This window comes from Rhincodon typus, chromosome 13 (assembly GCF_021869965.1).
Source record: "Rhincodon typus isolate 14 chromosome 13, sRhiTyp1.1, whole genome shotgun sequence".
NCBI classification, from domain to species: domain Eukaryota; kingdom Metazoa; phylum Chordata; class Chondrichthyes; order Orectolobiformes; family Rhincodontidae; genus Rhincodon; species Rhincodon typus.
This window is the reverse complement of record NC_063344.1, coordinates 46,934,001-46,955,783: the sequence shown is the minus strand read 5'-3', so window position 1 is coordinate 46,955,783 and position 21,783 is coordinate 46,934,001. Positions and strand designations below refer to the sequence as shown.

Sequence of the window (21,783 nt, the reverse complement as noted above, 5' to 3'; positions counted from 1 at the left end):
ACTATAGCAATTAAATTAAACTGGGAAATTAGAGTTGAAGTCTTAAAGTTGCAAAGATGTTTTGCAGATATATTAGAATTAAACTAAGCAAGTTAAAACCATGAAATATGTTGTGAGACAAAAGAAGAAGTTCAAAGGACTAAGAAATCCCAGAATCCATAGAAGAACAATGGTCATTTGTTGAACTTGTATAACATGTCATGTTTGACTAATGGAATGTTAAGTATAAATATTTGTTGACTAATAAACTCAGACAAGAATTTTCTTACTCTAGGATTTAGTATGGAGTCCTATTTCCAATATCATACACAATAAAAAATAAATCTCTGAATTACATTATTTAATTGTCATTTATTACAACTAACATACAATAAGATCATTTATTAAGATGATTAATGTTGGAACTACAACACAAGCTTTTGAAATTGATTATTTCAAATTAAATTAATTCTACTTTGTATTTAATACAGAAGAGAAAACCACAATTGTTTGAAAAGTACATTAGATATATTTACAATAACAAATGAATGACATTACTTGAAAAATACTTGTTTATTGTGCTGTGATAAAAAATAAACTTGCTGAACTTTATTTTAACTTTTAATCCCAAAATCTTGCAAACATTTCCTTCAACTATAAACAAAAGGTAGAAAAACTTTAACGGTCTGTTATGTAAACTCCATCTGAAGTTGTCAATCCTGAGCCTTAAATTACCGGTTTATGTGTGTGCTCCTGGATCCAGCTGAATTTAAATTAATAATAGTGGCTGCATGCTCTCGTTCTTTTGAAATTTCCATTTCAATTTTGGCTTGAATTTTCTCCCAATTAACTTCTACCTGCAAATGATAATAAATTAAAACAGTATGAGTTGAGGATTTCAAATTAATTCAATGTTTTATGCAAATTCTCACCAATGCCACTTCCTGGTGGCAAGTGACATAATCAGGAGTCCATAAAGGGATATTGCAATGCCTCTTCAAAAAAGTTAGAGCTTTTCTCATTTTATGGTGCCAGCGGAAGTAGGAATGCCTCTTGGTCCCACACAAAAACCCTGGCCTATTGCTCATACCTGTGCAACACACCAAACAAATGGGAAATAACAGGCTACTGCCCCATCTGACTAGTAAGGAAACACTAATTACTTTCAATAAATAAAAAAACATTTATTCACAGGCCTGGGAAAGTTATTAGGGTGCATTTACATTGTATCTACTCTAGCTCACAATAGGATACTCAGCCTTCACTGTGTTGACAGCTACCCTTGGAGTTTTCACGGGCTGTGAGTGGTCAGTTCTGACGAAGGATCACTGGACCTGAAACGTTAACTCTGTTCATCCCTTCACAGATGCTGCCAGATCTGCTGAGCTTTTCCAGAAACTTTGTTTTTGTTCCTGATTTACAGCATCCGCAGTTCTTTCAGCTTTTATTTGAGTGGACTTACCCTGGTCAGCTGTCTGACCATGTAACAAACTCTAAATGTAACCTGCAGCATGGAGAGCCCTCACTGAGACAGAGAATGGAAATTTAAACAGAGTGAGTGAGTTTGGTTTGGTTGCGGGTACTGCAGTGGTAGTTCCCTACCTCTGAGCCAGGAGGCCTGATTTCGAGTTCACTTGCTCCAAAGATATCTAAAGCATCTCTGAACAGGTTGATAGAAAATATCTAAAATTTCAGAAACTGTTTCCTGACTCAAACCTATACATTTCCATCATTAACTGAAGTTGGAAGCTGAATAGGTGACCAATCCAATCCAAAGAGGTTGGTGCAATTTCAAATAGGATAATGGCATTCAAGTTCTTGACATTAATTTCTTCTGGCTGGTTTCCCTTAGCATTGATCTAGCAGTTTCCACAAGGTAAGGACTTGCAAAATCATGATTCAAAAGCGTTCATAGCAATTTCTTTCATTTCAGGTACAAGGCCAAAGAGTTTCTGTGTTTAATCGCAACCCTATGATCTTCCTCCAAAAAAATCCATCTCTGAGGCTGATCATTCCTCCTTACCAAAGCCGCAATTTCCATCCCGCCCGTTATTAGACTCCCATCGCCCCCAACACCTACAGGCCTTGATACCCAAAGGCATCTAAACTTTCCCTTCCTGAGGCATCTGATCTTGCCCTGAATTGATCAAACCCCAACCCCCTATTTTCCATGCCTCTCACTGAGTGATCAAATCACACTAATGACAATCTCTCTGATTGGCCGCTCTCTGTTAATTGTACTGGGCTTCTGATCCATAATACCTGAGATGTGAGGTAAATCCATAATTGCAGGCTCCCTTATGGGTCAGGTCAGTAAACAGTCTGACTGAAGAGTGTAGATCAAAAATATAACTCAGGAAGAACATGTTATGTTTAAATAATGTACAGAAAATTATATAGGGATTAGGGAAGAAATGGGACTGAGAGAGAAAAACAGAAGAGACAGACAGAAAAGGAAAATCAATTATTATATTTTCCTCTTAAGCATTCACTAATCAAGTTCTGAAGAGAAACAGAAGTTATTTAGTGCTAATGCACTAAATCTATTTCTGAATTATTTTGCAAGAGATGTGCACTCCTTCCTCCACTATCAGCAGCATAATCTCGAATATAACATTGGCAACCGAATGGTAAATTGGATTTAAATTATGAATTACATTTTTCTTCATTTATAGGTGAACTACTGGATTGCAAGTGTTCCAATTAAATCTTTCTAAGAAGTTATCTGAGAACAGATCATGACAACTATTTAAGCCAGACCCATTCAGATCAGATCCATAAATCTGTCCTTATGTTCCAATTTAAGTTGATTAGCTCTCATCCTGGAAGAATGGATATTTTCTTACCAATCTGTTCAGAGATGTTATGACACACTTCTGGGGCAGGTGGGACTTTAAAGTGTGTCTGACTCAGTGGTGAGTGCACTACCATTGTAACTAACAGTCCCCTATCCTAGAAGGATAGAAATGACAACATTTGTTTTTCTAATTACGTACCCCTTCTGCATACTGTAAAAATCTCTTGCTGGATTCTTCTTTTTGGAAATCCTCCAAAAATTTCTTCCTGTAAGCTAGGACAGTATCTACATGTGTCTTGTATTTTACAGCCAGTTCCAGAGCTCTGAGTTTGGAAAAAGAATGAAAATTTTAAATAAAATGACCTAATACAAGTATGTGGCACATTGTACTGATAAAACTAAGCACTAGTAGATACACTTAAGAATTATTTTTCTATCTTCTTCCTCAATTTCTTTTATCAGCACTGAAAATTAGTCTTCACTTGCAATAGTTATTTGTGGAAAAGCAAAGAATATTTTCTAAATATCTTAAGGAACACGAGTTAAAGCAAAATAAATGATAACCAATGATTTGTAGTTTAAACAAAGTTTTCATCTGACTCATATGTTGTGCTTGTTAATTATTCTTTGGATAGTGATCAGATTAGAATACAATCAGAACTCACGATGATTGAGCTAAATCATTTCTTAGCATGTTATATTTTGAATTCAAGACAACAATCTACAATACTACTTGCTGAGAATGCTGATTTTCAGCCAGAGATTTTGTCAGTTAAATAAGTTGTGGCAATGAAATTGCATAAACTGACTAATTAAGAAATACTGATGTCATCGTGTGAAAAGATCCCACGAGGATTATATTTATCAGATTTCTCAGCAATAATGACATTATTTTAAACTTATAAATTTCATTTTATATGGAAGAAGTATTATGTCATACATTGCTCTGTGTAAAATAAACTATTAGAGATAGCTGATATTGCTAAGAAATTAAAATATGTTTCATTGATTAAAAATTAACAGCATTATTAAAATTTTATGATCAATATAGAAATAACTAGTTGGGCAAGATCCATCACAATGAGTTCTTGTATTAAATGAAGAATGTGTTGGATCAAGATTCTGCTTATCTTTCTACCACCCCTCTGGGGAAATTACTGGAGTCGGTTATTCGTTCGTGGGATTTGGTTACGCTGGCTGGGTCAGCATTCACTGGGCTTCCTGAGTTGTCCTTGAGAAGGTGGGGGTGACCTGTTTTCTTGAGCCTCTGCAGTCTATTTGGTGTAGCACACTTGCAATGTTGTTAGGAAGGGACTTTCAAGATTTTGACTCAGTGACACTGAAGGGACGATTATACATTTCCAGGTCTGGATGGTGAGTGGCTTGGAGAGGAACTTTCAGGTGATAGTGTTCCCATGTATCTGCTGCCCTTATTCTTCTAGATGACAGTGGTCATGAGTTTAGAAGATGCTGTCACAGGATCTTTGGTGAATTTCTGCAGTGCATTTGTGGCTGGGACCGCCACTACCACTGAATATTGGTGGTGGAGGGACTGGATGTTAGTTGATGCAGTGCCAATCAAGGAGGCTGCTTTGTCCTGAATGATGTCAAGCTTCTTGAGTATTGTGGGGAGTATTCCATCATACTCCTGATTTGTGCCTTGATGATGGTAGCCAGGCTTTGGGAAATCAGGAGGCGAAATACACCTTATAAGATTCCTAGCCTCTGACCAGCTCTAGTAGCCACTGTATTTATATGGCTGTCCAGTTCAGTTTCTGGTCAATGGTAACTTCCAGATGTTAATAGTGGGAGAATCAGTGATGTTAATGTCATTGAATGCCAAAGGGCAATGGTCAAATTTTGTCTTGCCATTGCCTAGCACTTTGATGTGCATGTTACTTGACCGTTGCCAGCCCAAATCTAGATATTGTTCAGGTCTTGCTGCATTTGGACCTGGACAGCTATCTGAGAAGTTGCGAATGGTGCTGAACATTCTGCAATTGTCAATGAACATTGAACAGAAGAATGAGAGGTGACCTTACAGAAAGATACAAGTTTCTTTGGGGGCTTGGCAAGATAGAGGCAGAGAGGTTGTTTCCTCTTGTGGGACAGTCTCGGGCCAGATGGCATAATCTTAGACTAAGGGATCACCTATTTAAGATGGAGATAAGGAGGATTTTCTCTCAGAAGTTAGTGACTGTGTAGACTTCTTTACCATTGAGGATTGTCAAGGCTGCATTGCTTAGTATATTCAAAGCTGAATATGGACAGCTATGTAATCAGTAATGAATCAGGTGTTATGGAGAGAAGGCAGGAAAATGGAGTTAAGGATTATTAGATCAGACATGATGTCATTGAATGGCGGAGCAGACGTGATGGGACACTTTTGCTCCTACATCTTATGTTCCTGGATCCTGACTCTGATTGCCCTGAACAGCCGACTGACTGTGTCCGTGCCCCTGCACTGGGTATTGGAGGCTGTTCGTGACTTACAGTGTTGAGCTCCCTAGCTGAACGCTATATCCCTTGATGTGACTGAGGACTGCTGGCAATCATAACAAGCTTCCTAGTTGTGTGTCTGCAATAAATGGCACAGCAGTCCAGCAGTACTGTAAGCAAGGGAGCTCTGGCTGAGGGCCAAGGCATGGCGGAGATGATGTAAGCACCCAGATAGATTCAAAGCGAATGAGCACTATGAAAGCAAGTGAGCAGGGTGGAGAGCTGAATTGGGTGTGTGTCCCTGAGCGCAAAGTATCCTTGCTGCAGCAATATAATGATAGTTGCCATTGTGGCCCAAGGTGCAGCATTGAAGTTCAACAGCATCTGGTAAATGGTTTGGAGTTGTACCATGAGGGTTCTTACAGGCTGGCAAATGTTGGATGTCAATGTGACAATGCCACTCTGACAAGAATTCTCAGCATCTAATTTTCTCACGGCAACAGGTATGTTAGAAAGCTGCATATTAATGAAGTGAGATCTGCAGTAAACAGGTTGTTAATCCTGTTAAAAATCCTGTTAATAATCCTGCTTAACAGACAACTCATTGTTGCACAGTGAGAATCTCACCTGAGTGAGAACCTAGTTAAAAGATGTAGACAGTTATAACCGATGTCAAGATAGGCATAACTGGACTTCGTATGAATATGCCACATTTCTCACCATAGGCCAAATCATTCAGGCCCCTATAAGATTCCACCCCATGTCTCTTAAAAATAAACAATTTTAGACATAAAACATTGTTACAGATGGCAAATATTAGCTGAGTTAATGGTGCCTTGATGAAACATACAACATTGTTAAAAAAAGGCAACGTGATTCATCCCAGAGATTCTCCACATGATTCAGTTATGTTACATGAGATGGCACTGAGTTAAAGCCAAATGATTTGTCTGAAGAGAAATCAAAGAATGAGTATTTGGGCCAAACTGGACCACCTCCCGAGAGCTAATTGCAGCATTGCAACGAAGGACATCAGTGGACAGCCTGTTCTCTCTTCAGGGATAATGCATAATATGGGGAGACACAGTGAATTTGAACTACTACCTTGAAAAAGATATGTTACATCTTATTAAATGTTTAAACCATTAATAAATAAATGAAAATTGTAAACTAGCTCAAAGATGTGCAAGTTAGGTGGATTGGTTATGCTAAATTGCCCATAGTATTCAGGGATGTGTAGGTTAGGTGCATCAGCCATGGGAAATGTGGGGATACAGGGAAAGGGTAGAGGGATGGGCCTGGGTTGGATGCTCTTCGGAGAGTCGTTGCAGACATGTTGGGCTGAATGGCCTGTTTCTACACTGTAGAGATTCTATGAGTACATCTACACACGATCAATTATTAGCTGTGCAATTTTATCCTCTATTTGGAACAAACTATTACATACAAAGGGACAGTAAAGTAAATAAATAAGACTGGCTGAAATTGATCAGATATCACTGGACAAATATTTTGTTCTGGCTTCACTGCCATGTGATTTTGGTAAATAAGCAAAAAATGTCTATTTTAGAACAATGAGAGTGTAATCACCAACATTTAGCAACACTGACCTCTAGTGTGCACTTGTATCTATGTAGTAAGCATTTAATTTAACCTAGTGTAGAACATGTTTCATTTGCTCACCTATCCCAGTTGAAGAGGTTAATATTTATTTGAATAGCTTGGTAAATAAGGCCCGCCTGGATTAAAATTCCCTCAGCATCTTGTACATTTCCAGTAAGTAGCAGCAGGTGTGCCATGCGTGTCTCTTTTGAGGGTAAATCCTTGATAAAGTTGATGTACTGCACTTTATCAATCTAGGAGTTAAAAAATAAAACATCTTTTTTCAAATTGAGCTTCATTACCATTTGAAATAACTGCACAGAGGCTGGTATCCCGTCACCAAGTCACCCTTTATTTACTTGTGCACAGTACACTGGCTGTGGCCAGCCAGCTCTGAGTCAGTCCTCAGAACTGAGGACTTTCCTGATTGGCCCAGGTTAACAACTCCAATCAAGGACCTTGTAGTCAACAAGGTCCACCTGGTTCCAATCACTACAACATTCATTTGTGTATGGCAGTCTCACAGAATGAGTATGTCACTTGCTCATACCCAGAATGTGCACAAGATATCTTTTAACATGCGAAAGCTATTTGCTGTACAGAACGGATTTCTGGCTGACCAGGAAACTCTCCTGCTCTTACCACCGGCCACAGACATATTGAAAGGATTTAAAGATTGATAATCAACTTTTTTTGGCCGGGATATAATGTATCTTCTAAACCAATCTAGTCTGAGGTGAGGAATGAACCCAGAGATTCTGACCCAGTTGTAGGGATGCCACAATACCTCCTCACGATTTATTTATTTATTGTATTGTTTAATGGCAGATTTTGAACTTCATGTTTCAGTTGCATGCATTTTCAAAATTTATTTGTACAAACAGCCTTAGAAACATTGGAGTAAGCCATTTAGCTCCTCCAACCCTGTTCCACTATTCAAAGAGTTAATATTTGTCCATATCCCTTAAAATCTGTACATTGATGACTTCGCCATTTTCTGCTCGGATTCACTGTCAATCGCAGACTCATAAGCATCTGTGACCCGTTCGAACTGGCCTTGGGAACCAAGATAAATCAGGGCTAGGCCGAGGCCATGTTGTCTAGGGACTGGGTCAACCAATCCTTTATCCCCTTCACCATCAGGACAGATTACCTGAAAGTGCTGCGAATATGGTTCAGCGGGGCCAGGGCACGCACAAAAACTTGGGAGGACCATATCACCAAGGTGAGACAGGAACTGAACACTACTTCTTCTCCATTTTCAGCAAAAACCTGGTCATCAGGTGTGAGGTACTGTCAGTGTTTCTGCATGTGGTGCAGATCTGGTCCATTCCCCGAACCTGCAGTCACCCATTTCATATTTCACTTCAACTGGAGGTCAAAAATGGACTGTGTCTGCAGGGACACGATGTACAAAGTTTTGGAGAATGGTGTAAAGATGTACCCACATTGCCTTCATCTGATGGCTATCTTTGTGGCTGCATCAAGCTGTGTGCAGACCATCGGCATGGATACACTAAGTGTCACTACAGACTGAGGTTCTACCTGCCCCCGGTGTTGCAAAGGATGGGTCTGGCCTAGGCGCCAGAGGTTAGACCATTCTGTGTTACCTGTCCTTTGTGAAAAAGTTCATAAAGAAAGCGCCTCTGACTACAAGTTCGTCAGAAAGTGGTCAGTACATAGTGTCTTCACGACCCTGTGGGAAAAGAACAGCGTGGATCCTGTCACGTGGTTCCTTGAGTGGACTGTCAAAGTCATTTGGCAGAATACCTCAATGCTAGAAGCTTCCAACAAGAACCAAGGCGTAGCTTGGCTGGCAGAGAGACGGGCACTACCTGTCAGATCCTTCATGTTATGTCTGGTCTCTATGTGCCACCACACACTGCCCTCAAAGCAGCTGAGTGGTGAAGGGACTGTTATTCATCTCTTCTGGAATGTGCCTTTGTAAAGAAGGCCTAGAGAGAAAGAGATACAGTGGGCTTTTGTTGTGGCTTGTCCGGAGCAGCTCTGTGATGCAGAACTCTGTGCGATAAGGGCTATTTCTGCGATGCACAGTGAGACAAACACTGATTGCACCTGGAGGACCATCAACTTGGTCTGCCCAAAATTTGTTAGTCTTCCAGTGTAATTGCTGACCTTGACCAAAGTTGCAGACTGGCACATTCCAAGGTCCAGAACAATGTGCTCAGGGAAGCAGCAAAGCTCGGGGCAGCTGCCGCCAGAGGCGCAGTGGGGAGAAACAAATGTCTGAGATCTTTCTGCTAAAATCAAACAAGGGCCTGTTCAGTTATCAGACCTTTTCTTTGTCCTAAAATGTATGTGTTTCTGCAACTGCAGGGAATATTAAATGTTTGTTTTTTTTTCTTTATATGCAAAGACTGTACAGACATACATTAGTACCTGTGTATGTCATACAGATAATTTTTTGAAGAATAATGTATATTTTAGCAGTAAAAATAAACAAAAATGTTTTGACCCCAGACTTAAAAATTCAATTGATACATCATCAATTACCATTTGTAGAACTCCAAATCTCTGCAATCATTTGTGTATCAACATCTTTCCTATTTTACTCATGAATGGTCTTAGAATTTTTAGAAATTCCTCTTACTTGTTGACTCTGAAGCCAGTGTTCCCCTTGGTATCTTAAAATTTTCAATCAAATCACACTTTAATCTTCTAAGTTCTACGAAACACAATGCTTATACAATCTGTCCTCGAGTTAATACTTGGAGTCTAGGTATCATCTTGCTTTCATTCTCTCTCTGAGATGTACTGATCAGAAATGCTGAAGGTACTCCAAGTGCAGTCCAACTTTGTTCAGCTGAGCATGGCTTGTATAAAAGTCAGCATTCCATCAGCATTTGTGATTATTCTTGTACCTGTTGATTGGATTTAATGACCTATGTTTCTTTGGACCTCCAGTGTTCCTAACTTTTCTGTTTAGAATGAGCTCTGTTCTATCCATTTTAGGTCAAAAGTGGAAGGCTTCATATTTGCCTACTATCATAAATGTGTTGTTATTATATATTTTATAAAGAATAGCTTCCAGGAGCAACATGACTTCTCTAGGCAAAAGCTAACTAGCTGAAAGCAGATAATCAGGTTATATCATCTTAAGAATAATCCACAAAAGGTCATTAAATAATTGTCAGAGTTGCATTTATATCAGAATTTTTTTACTAGCTTTTCAATCAGCTGTACCATTTTCAAAATTAAAAATTATACTCTAAAACATATGAATTTTGAACTAGCTACTGGCAACACAGGAAACAATGTTACAGCAATCATCCAAATTCAGTTTCTTGATTACAGGCATTCTGGTAAATATCCCCCCCTATTGTAATAACGTTTTTGAATGCTATTTTTATGAAGAGAAATTTTCATGAGTCTTGGGGTATTTTGAAATAATTGCCACAATACGGAGGTGTCAGCTGGTACAGCTGCCATTAACTGTAGCAACAGCTCCCTGGTACCCAAACATAAAATCTTTGGGAAGGCACTGAAAATCTACTTTTGATTCTGTGAATGTAAAAATGCAAAGGTGTATTACATTGGAAGGATTAATTACAAAGATGTGATTTAAAAAGAAAAATAATTAATTAATTACCTCGCCAATTGCTGCATAAGCAACCTCTGCTGTCATTAGATCTTTGTGTGCAATTGCCATAGCAGCAAGGCATGACCACATTGTTTGTTCCTGTTTGTGGAAAGAAAAATACCATTACGCTTAGTTCACATACATTGAAAATATTTTGCGTTGTAATTTTACATTAAATTAACTTTTTCATAGGGTTATATTGTGCTTCTATGTTTTTGTTCATGATTATTATCCAAACAGGTCTTTATAATGATCATGCAGATTCACTGCAGATGTCTATGTCCTTTACATGTCTTCTAACTAATTGGTAGCCACACAGTCTTAGCTTTCTCACTGTAAAATGAAAATTTGCCATAGATTGTTCTCATGTGCTGTATTTTTAAAGGCAGTTTTTAACCTGAAAATACAGCATTGACTGAAACTTAAGTGACTAAAACCAATTTGCAACTGTGAAATCATGTTCTACCCCATGGAGACACAAAGCCTACAGAGATGTCAATAGGCATCTCTGGAGGTGTAAGCAGCTCCTTCCAATCTCACCAAGAGATGGGTCATTCAAGACTTAATGATTAGAACAATGCTAAACATAAGTCTCAGACATTGGTTAACAGCTTCCTTTTGAGATTCACACCTGATTTCTTTCAACTGTTATTGATCAAGCTGGACAGAAATCTCATTACCAATCTCTTTATCTATTTTAATGCTGGATTTGGAATTGCAGACAGATTGATACCAACTGCAACACGGTGGCTGTGTTGCCCCTCTCTCTGTCTTCCATTTTACATCAAAATTCTGAACATGGCAAAAAAGTGTCTATATCCCTATAGCAGACAGAATTTCCACTAAAAAGATGTTGGATATTCTACAACAATGGTTCTAGCAGCAAATGGAATATATATTAGCTACAACTAAAAAACAACTGCAACTGTAAGAACCAAACCATCTGAATGCAATCAATAAATCTGTTCTGCCTATAACTTTATTTAATCTGCACCTTAGCCAACTTTAACATTCAATATTGTGTAAGGTTGTATCTCTTTTTACATGCTTGCATGCATTACTGGGAAGCAGGATATATTTGTAGATTTTTTTTAAAGAACCATTCTAAATGTTTTTACCCATGTAATTTTAGCAATGAAACTATCATTTATTTTGTTAATTCATGAATAGCTGTTTGGATTAATTCTTATAGAAAGCATACAATCAGGGCAATCCAGCATCCTTTTTAAAAAATTCAAAACATATGCTGTAATCAAATGGGGAGAGGGAAAAAGAGTAAAATATTCAATCCCTCCTTACCATAGAGCCACTACAGTGTGGAAACAGGCCCTTTGGCCCAACAAGTTCACACTGACACTCTCAGCATCCCACCCAGACACATCCCACATAAACCACCTAATCGACACATCCCTGAACACTACAGGCAATTTAGCATGGCTAATCCACCTAACCAGCTCATCTCTGGATTGTGGGAAGAAACCGGAGCACCAGGAGGAAACCCACACAGACACGGGGAGAACATGCAAACTCCACACAGACATTAGCCAGAGGCTGGAATCGAACCCGGGTCCCTGGCGCTGTGAGGCAGCAATGCTAAACACTGAGCCACTGTGCCGCCCCTTACCTAGTCATAACAATTGAAGTTGAAGTATAATAGTAAAACATTTATTAAAATGATTTTATATCTCACCAATATTCTTCTCCTCCCCCTACTCCAACCCCTTCTATGATATTAACACTTTACAGCAAATTATGGCTGGTTCCCCAATTAAGTCGTTTATGCTTTACCTGCGAATGGCAACAGGCAGTTCTACCATAAGAAATATCAACTATTTCAAGTAATACCCACAAAACATGGGTTCCATCATGGATCACTGGTAAGTAGTCAGGAGTCTGAATCCCAGCAAATGTTTTCCTCCTAGGCATTCAAATATCGACCATGGGATCCTTATCGCTCCACATATTATCTTTGAGTAATTCAGCACTACTTAGTACTGGATACAAATTGGATCTTCCTGGTCTGTTGGCTCATCCATACGGTGAATAATTTTGTTGAGTTATAGGGAAAGCTGACAATGCTGTTCAGCACCCATTTACAACTCCTCAGATCCTGAAGTTGTCCATGTCTAAATGCAACAAGACCTGACAATATACAGGTTTGGGCTGAAAAGTGGCAGGTAACATTTGCACCACACAAATGCCAGGCAATGACCATCTCCAATAAGAGACAATCCACCCACTGCCCCATAATTTTCCCCTTCATCAACATCCCTGGGGAACACCATTGACCAGAAACTGAACTGGACTTGCCATAAAAACAAAGTGGCTACAAAAGCAGGTCAGTGCTAGGAATACTGCAGTGAGTAACTAATCTCCTGACTCCCCAAAGTCTGTCCACCATCTACAAGACACAAGTCAGAAATGTGATAGAATACTCCCCACTTGCCTGGATACGTGCAGCTACACAACCTTGACACCATCCAGAACAAAGCAGTCCATTTGATTGGCACCACACCTACAAACATTCAGTCCCTCTCCCACTGATGGTCTGTAGTAGTGGTGTGTACCATCTACAAGATGCATTGTAGAAATGTGCCAAATACCCTGAGACAGCACTTTCTAAAACCATGACTGCTTCCACCTAGAAGGACAAGGGCAGCAGATATATCGGAACACCACCACCTGCAAGTTCCCCTCCAAGCCTCTCACCATCCTGCTTCGAAATACATTGCTGTTCCTTGACTGTTGCTGGGTCAAAATCCTGGAATTCCATCCGTAACAACATCGTGGATCTACCTACAGTACATGGACTGCAGCAGTTCTTGAAGGCAGTTCACCACCATCCTCTCAAGGGCAACTAGGTATGGGCAATAAATACTGTTCCAGCCAGCAATGCACTTATCCCACAATTGAATTTTAAAAAGCGTATAATGGATATATGTTTTTCCCTCACAGAACTACATCCATGGAGTTCAACTTCTTGTTCTAATATTAGTTACCTATAACCATGCATATAATAAACTCACCAAGATAATTACCCTTCGGTCTAATATAACGTTATTTTGCGGGTGATCAGAACACTACTTTTGTCCTCCTGCTCTCTTGTATAATACTGCTTGCTTCAGGAAATCCTGCATGGCTACAGGTCTTAGACAGCCTGTTCTGAAAACTGCACTGCAGCAATGCTATATTGTGTTCCTGCTGCAGCAGACATTGGAGTAAACTCTCAAACGTCTACTATAAATAGATGAGTTGTATGTATGTGTGAGGCACATTTTTTGTGGAATCCTACTGAAGGTTTCTGGTGTGGAGTGTGATACATCAAAATGATTGTTGTGACCTCTTAAGTTTATTAGGCTTATTAAAATTCAGCTACCATAATCCTTCAAATAAACGGACAGCAAAACCCTTACTGGTGCTTTTCGAAGGGGTGTGATATACCAAACCAATTACCACAAGTTCCTACATTGATTAGACCAATGAAAATTTAGCTACCATAATCCCCTGATTAAAAAGAACTTTATTTCTGTCAATTTTGTAGCACTACATTAGCTATTACTCTGTTGTAATTGGAACAATGCCAAGTGCAAGAATGTTTTAGGGGAGCAAAGTTAGAACAATTTGGAAGTGTTCGCAACAAACAACTGCACCTCCCGGTCGCGAACCATTTCAACTCCCCCTCCCATTCCTCAGACGACATGTCCATCCTGGGCCTCCTGCAGTGCCACAACGATGCCACCCGAAGGTTGCAGGAACAGCAACTCATATTCCGCTTGGGAACCCTGCAGCCCAATGGTATCAATGTGGATTTCACAAGTTTCAAAATCTCCCCTCCCCCCACCGCATCCCAAAACCAGTCCAACTCGTCCCTGCCTCCCTAACCTGTTCTTCCTCCCACCTATCCCCTCCTCCCACCTCAAGCCGCACCTCCATCTCCTACCGACCAACCTCATCCCGCCCCCTTGACCTGTCCGTCCTCCCTGGACTGACCTATCCCCTTCCTAACTCCCTACCTACACTCACCTTTCCTGGCCCCATCCCCGCCTCTTCGACCTGTTTGTTTCCTCTCCACCTATCCTCTCCTCTATCCCTCTTCTATCCGCCTCCCACTCTCTCCCTATTTATTTCAAAACCCCCTTCCCCTCCCCCTTTTCTGATGAAGGGTCGAGGCCCGAAACGTCAGCCTCTCTGCTCCTATGATGCTGCTTGGCCTGCTGTGTTCATCCAGCCCTGCACCTTGTTGTCTTGGAAGTGCAGAACGCTGGGGAAGACATGCACAATTTGCTTGTCCCAATTGAGGGCTCTTTTCAATTAACATTTCAAGAAACTGAAGCATACTTGAAGTCTTCTTCCAGATGGCCATGGGGAAAATTCTAGTAGGTGGCGGAATATCTGTGGCAACAATCTGGGACTGTACAGCACTGATGCTGCTGCTGCTTCTGCCACAACAGGCTGATCTTCCTATTACAGGAATCATCTGGCTTTTATTTTTAAGTGGCCTGTATTTCACTGTTGCCTTAACAAAAAAAGCTTTCAGTGCAGCATCACTGGAAACTGATTCTAGTAAATGATGATCTCACAAATCAATCTCTGACATCCACCTGATCAACGGTGCTGATACCTCCCGTTCAATGTAAAAAATCAACACCACAACTTTGTCCAATGGATCAAAGGGTCAACAACAGTTGATAATTTGCTACATTCAGTACACAGAGGAAATGCTTACCTAAGAAAAATTATTTGTAACAACAAATGTAACAATCCTGGTGATAGTGCTGCAGTATAAGCATAGTACTGCCTTTACATTCACTTTACTAGCATACATCAATCATTGAAATCTTAACTGAAATGTCTATTCAATAATTCTTACTTACTCAAAATTCAGGCAGGTTTCAGTTTCTGCAACTGGATATCAGATTTCCAATTATACAAATAACCATTAAACATAAAAGGAAATAGGATTTTCAAATCTTCACATAGATGAGCCACGAGAAAGATAGAATTCTGTCCACAGGTTTAAATGGTTGGAATAAGTGTTGTATAAGGTGTGTGAAAGGACGGCTGACCTTTGTGCCATTCCACAGCACCATTCCACAGGTCAGCTTTGTAATATGTCTACAAGAAGCAGCAGCCAGGTTTCAAGCTATTACTGACAATTAATGTCCCTGCATGTGCCAACCTCTGCTGCAAGGTTAATGCAGCTATGTGATAGCAAAGCTCTGAATTTTCTTCTCTGTTGACTCAGAATTGGAGAACACAAGACCATGCTATACATGGTATTGTGTGAAAGAAAACATGACATTAAAAGCCCACATTACCTGTTTAGTGGCACCCTAAAACATCTACCTGTGGGGTCACCCTTCAACCTCCTACGCTCCAGTGAAAAAAGTTCCAGCCTATCCAGCCTCACCTTACAACTCAAACCCTCCATTTCCAGCAACAATCTGGTAAATCTCTTCTGAATCTTCTCCAGCTTAATAATATCCTTCCTATAATAAGGCAACTAGAATTGGACACAATACTCCAGAAAAGGCCTCACCAATGTCCCAGCCTCGGGGTTGTAACAGGTTCTAAACTAGTATGGCCTGGGGATAGGAATCAAAGTGTAGGCTTAGATGGGTCAAATTCAGATCAGAAAATGGGAGTTGGAACATTACCTAGTGATGTGGTCAGCGACTCCGAAAGCCAAAAGAAACAAAGATTGAAAAGCATCCAGCTAAAGATATTGATAGGATTGAGCTGTTCCACTTCAATACAAGGAGTATTATAAACAAGGCAGAAGAACTAAGAGCACAGATAGCCACATGGCAGCCCAATGTTGTTACTTTAGTGGAAACCTGACTAAAAGAGGGACAAAATTGGCATCTCAATAATTCTGGATACACAGTTTCAGGCAGGATAGTGTGAGTGACAAAAAAAGGTTGGGTAACAGTATTGGTTAAAGAACCAATTACAGTTGTGAGAAGGGATTGTGTACTAATCGAGTGAACAAATTAGGCTTTATGGGTTGAGCTTAGGAATAAAAAAAACAGTCACACCACTAACAGTATAATACAGACCCCCAGATAGTGAGAGGGAGATAGAAGAATACACATGTAGACGGATTTCTACCTGGAGGAATAGGAGGGCAATAATAGTAAGAGACTTTAACTGTTTCAGTTCCTGGGTTTTAAACAGTATAAGGGGCTTTGAGGGTGAAAAATTCATGTCCTATGTCCAGGAAAGTTCTGTTAAACAATATGTGACAAGCCCAACGATACGGGCTGCAATTCTGGATTTAGTTTTGAGAAATAAAGATGGGCATGGGTGAAGTGACAGTGGTGCGACTACATCAGGGACGGTGAACACATTTCAGTTAGACTTAGTATTATGGAAGAGGACACAGACAAATCGGGGGTAAAAGTTTTAATCTGAGGGGAGGCAAATTTTACAAAACTAAGCAGTTATTTGGCTGTGGTGGACTGGACAGGACTGCTAAAGGATAAATCAGTGGTAAACCAGTGGGAGGCACTAAAAAGTGAGATCCTTAGGACATGAAGCAGGCTTGTCCTCTCAAAACATAGGAATGGTACTGCCAAATCAAGACCCCCAAAGCTGTCTAGAAAGATTAAGCAGAAGAGGATTGTTTATGATTGGGGTGGCATGCCTCACTGCATCAGGGACCTGGGTTCGATTCCACCCTTGGGCAACTGCCTGTGTATCCAGGGATGTGCAAGTTAGGTGGATTAGCCATGGGAAATGTAGGGCTATAGGGATAGGGTAGAGGGATGGGTCTGGGTGGGATGCTCTTCAGAGGGTCAGTGTGGACTCGATGGGCCAAATGGCCTGCGTCCACACTGTAGGGATTCTACAATTCTAAAAAAACTCAACACCGCAGATAGTCTAGAGCGTAGAAAGTGCAGGGATCAAGTGAGAACAGAAATAAGGAAATCAACGGGAGGGCATGAAAAAATATTAACAAGCAAGACACAATAAAACCAAAAGATGTTTTACCAATATATAAAGAGTAAAAGGATAGTAAAGGAGAAAGTGGGTCCTATCAGAGATGCAAAGGGTATGGGAAGAATTTTAAATGAACTTTTTGTCTCTATATTCACAAAGGTAAGGGATGGTATAGATATGGTAATCCAAGAGGAGCAGTGTGAAATATTGGACAAAATAATCGTAACGAGAGATGAAGTGTTAGAGGAGTTGGAATCCTTGAACATGAATAAGTTACAGGCCGAATGGATTGTTCCCCTGGATGTTGAAAGAGGTCGGGGGGAAAGAGCACATACTCTGAGGATTATTTTTCAATCTTCACTAGACACAGGCGAGGTGTCAGAGAACTAGAAGAATGCAAATATGGTTCCATTGTTTAAAAAGGGTGCAAAAGTAAATGTCAAACAATTATAGGTCAGTTAGTTTTATTTTGGTAATGGGCAAATTGTTAGAATCAATCCCGACAGATCGGATAAACTGTCACTTAGAAGTCATATACTAGTCAGGGATAGTCAGCAAGCCTTTGTTAAAGGAAGGCTATGCCTTACAAATTTGATTGAATTCTTTGAGGAATTGACAAGAAGGATCAACAAGGGTTGTGCAGTGGATGTTGTCAACATGAACTTTATTAGGGCTTTTTGACAAGATCCCACATTGCAGACTGGTCAAAAAAGCAAAAGCCCATGGAATACAGGGTAATGTGTTGAATTGGATCCAAAGTTGGCTTAGTAACAGGAATCAAAAGGTAATGGTCAATGGCTGCCCTTGCAAATGGAAAGCTGTTTCAAGTGGTGTCGCACAGGGCTCAGTGTTGGGACCCTTGCTGTTTGTTCTATACATTGACGATCTGGACTTGATTATGGGGACACATTTGGGAAATTTGTAGATGATACAAAAACTGGCCATGCACTGGATAGTGTAGAGGATAGCTGTAAGCTCCAAAATGTTATAGATGAGTTGGTGGAGTGGGCAGTGAGTGGCAGATGGAGTTCAACTCCAATAAGTGTAATGTAATGCATTTAGGGAGGTCAAACAGTAAAAGCGAATACACAATAAATGGGAATATACTGAAAGTAGATGAAGTGAGATAACTTGGCATACAAGTGCATAGGTCCCTAAAGGTAACAGTACAGGTAAGATAGGGTTGTAAAGAAGGCAAATGGAATGCTCTCTTTCATTGGCAGAGGTATAGAATAAAGTAAAATATAATGATAAAATTATATAAGGTAGGGGAGTCTAAAACTAGAGGGCACAGGTTTAAGGTGAGATGGGAGAGATACAAAACAGTCCAGAGGGACAATTTTTTCACACAGAGGGGTGGTGATTGTCTGGAACAAGCTGCCAGAGGTAGTGGTGGAAGCAAATACAATCTCATCATATAAGAAACAGTTAGTCAAGTACACGGATGAGATAGATATGGAGGGATATGGACTAAACGCAGGCAAATGGGACTAGTTTAAATTGTGAAAACTGAGTGGCATGAGCAAGTTGGGCCGAAGGGCCTGTTTCCATGCTGTAGACCTATGTGACTCTATGATTCTATCGGTGTGGCCACAACTGGAGTACTGTGTGTAGTTCTGGACACCACATTACAGGAAGGAAATAATTGTTCTGGAAAGAGTGCAGAGAAGAATTACTAGAATATTGTCAGGGCTGGAGAATTGTAGCTGCAAGGAGAGACTGGAGAGGTTTGAGTCATTTTCCATTGGAACAGAGAAGGCTGAGGAGTGACATGAGTGCAGTATACAGAATTTGGAGGGGTAAAGATAAAGTAGACAGGAGAAACTTGTTTCCTTAAGCAAAGAGTTCAAAAAACCAGAGGGTATAGATTCAAGCTAAGTGGCAGAAAGATTAGAGTGGATGTGAAGAAAAACTATTTTATGCAGAGGGTGTGGGTGCCTTGAATTCACTGCTTGAATTGGTGGTGGAGGCAGAGATCCTAAACTCTTTTAAAAAGTAACTGGATCTGCACCTTAAGTGCTATAAGTTGTAGAGCTAAGGGCTGTGTGCAGGAAGATGGGATCAGAAAGCTCATCTGGGTGTCTTTGGGTCAGCATGGACAAGATGGGCCAAATGGCCCCCTTCTGTGCTGTATCATTTCTATGGTTCCAAAATTCAAACTAGCAACTAATAGCAAAAAATATTTCCAAAAGCCTAACGGGCTAGAGACGACAAATAAATTACAATCAAGAGACCAGAAAAGGTCTCAAGCCATCTATTTTTAACGTCTGTGGATTATTTAAAGGACTTCCGACCTGAAGGTCTGCCTGTGGCTCCCCATTTAACAAGTTTCCTCAGTCTTGTGTGGATTTGGCATATAACAGCCACCAAATGAAGCAGCATTCATCCCTGTTTCTTTTTGCATATAACAAATAAAAAGGTGCAGCTTGTTTCAGTTTGGATTTTCACTTACTTTTCCCGTTCCTGTTTGGAAAATGGAGGTGGACTGCTAACTAAATTCACAGGACTCCTTTCACAGACCAGTGTACTCTACCTGCACTCAAGATTAATGCAAATTGGATGTAAAAAAATGGCTACATGATCTTATTTTGGCTATCGTTATGATACATTTATCAAATATTAAAAAATCAATCCACAGTTTGAATCTCTAAATAAATAGGTCCAATAAGGAGCTAATTTAACTTGATTTGTGTCACAGGAACCTTACTTAACCTCAGAATCTAAATTAAATTCCCTTCAAAATCCTCTGTACAATTGTTGCTTTAGTGGTTAAATATTACTGTCTTGAATTGTGGCAGATTTTCAGTGAAATATTTCTTCGCAAAGATTTTTTTAAAAAATTATTATTTTGCATTATTATGAAGGAGTCAATGCACAAAGCCACTCTCAGAAAACCAGCTACATTAAGCTTTCAACAGCTGTAAGGACTAAATGATTACTGGAGTTATTCTGTCAGTTAACTAATTTTCTCAGTAACCACTGATCCTATCTCCATTAAAAATAATCTAGTTTTACTACAGATCTATTAGCTACATCCAAGAAATATAGTTGAGGCTGACATTTTGGTCAAATAAACAAACCAAAATAAAACATAATTAACAGGGATATAAAACTCATTATGCTGGCGTCTCTGTCAGATGGGGGTCTATTATTGTGTCTGCATTCTATAGTTTGAAATTATTAGTGTCCAATTTTGAAGTGGATAGAACTCCAAAAACGTATACTGTTGTTACAAAAAGTAAAATTATGGTAACAGTTTGTGCATTTCTCCTTAGTATCTATCATCAGATTTTATTTGGGTGAAGAGAAGGCCATAAAAGGATTGCAATATTTGTGAGTTACTTACATAGTGTAAAATGTAAACAAACCAAAATACATTTGTTCAGTTGTGGTCTTCCCAGTGTATGACTTCATCGGAACATAATTAGCTAGTTCAGCATACACATTTACTGTAATAAGAAAGAGCTGAACTTAAAAGCCCACATTTAATACCAATTAAGTAGGCAGTGGAAGACATTCTTCTTCATCACTTGAGAGGTTATCCAATTAGGTGGAGCACATGCCCTCAGTAAAACCTGTTCAATTTTCATTGTAATGGTTTCATAGTCTTGCAAAAAGCAGATAAGCTTTCTTGGGAGCAGGAAATAGGTGTTTTTAACTGGCTGTCTGACATACATGGGGTAGTAGCGGACTGAAGCACTGGCTCAGTGCTTCCCAAGGTGGTGTACGCACATTTGCCAACTTCAAGGGGCCTTCTGTAGGGCATCGAGAGAATCAGGCTGTTTCAGGTTGTAGTTTTGAAATGTAAAGTGAAGTCCTAAGATATACATAGGATGACGCCTGTAATTTTGATGGGCAATCTGAGGAAATCATTGTGGTATACAATAAGCTTCACCATACAGCAAAAGGGGTCTCGGAAGGTAAATTTACAAGTATTTAGCAGGCCCTACTTGTCTACTGACAAGGATGACCACCAAACCACCTGATAACAAACAGGCCCAGTGCTGCTGAGATACAGCAGGGTAAGCATGCCAAGGTGCCCAAACATATCAAGAAGTCCATACTAAAAATGTAAGCACTGGATTTGACAGGGGAAAATAATTGAGTCAACTGTGATACCCTTTCTGGCTGAATAAATTGTTGAAACTCTACATCTAGGGATCATGCATAAAGATGAAAATTTGGAAAAGTTATAGAAAGGCATCTCCGAAATAAAGTCAATGGGTTTGAATTATATCTTAGGAGGGAATGTAAAATGAAGGGTAATGATTTTCAGCAGTCCAATCTTCTTTCTCACTAAAGTCAATTCACAAAGAAATCAAAGTATAAAGTAGGTTGTGAGTTTGGTATTTTCTGCGTTGCTTGATCACCCAAAATTATTTGCACCTGTACAGGACAGCTGAGAAGAAAACATGACTCTTAT

General features: G+C 39.8%; 1 protein-coding gene across 3 annotated transcripts in view; it reads right to left on the bottom strand.

The window, feature by feature from the left end:
• Positions 1 to 325: 325 nt before the first annotated feature.
• The window catches only part of ift80 (intraflagellar transport 80 homolog (Chlamydomonas)), a 164,202-nt gene continuing 142,744 nt past the window's right edge, over positions 326 to 21,783 (bottom strand). For 2 of the 3 annotated variants that reach the window (XM_048604260.1, XM_048604262.1), the window contains 4 exons: positions 10,428 to 10,517; positions 6,899 to 7,071; positions 2,976 to 3,099; positions 331 to 836 (listed from right to left, as the gene is read on the bottom strand). In XM_048604260.1, coding sequence (XP_048460217.1) covers positions 711 to 836; positions 2,976 to 3,099; positions 6,899 to 7,071; positions 10,428 to 10,517 — 513 coding nt within the window. In that variant the 3' untranslated portion in view covers positions 331 to 710. Of the gene's footprint in view, positions 837 to 2,975; positions 3,100 to 6,898; positions 7,072 to 10,427; positions 10,518 to 21,783 lie in introns of all 3 variants that reach the window. The other variant, XM_048604261.1, reaches the window with a different exon arrangement.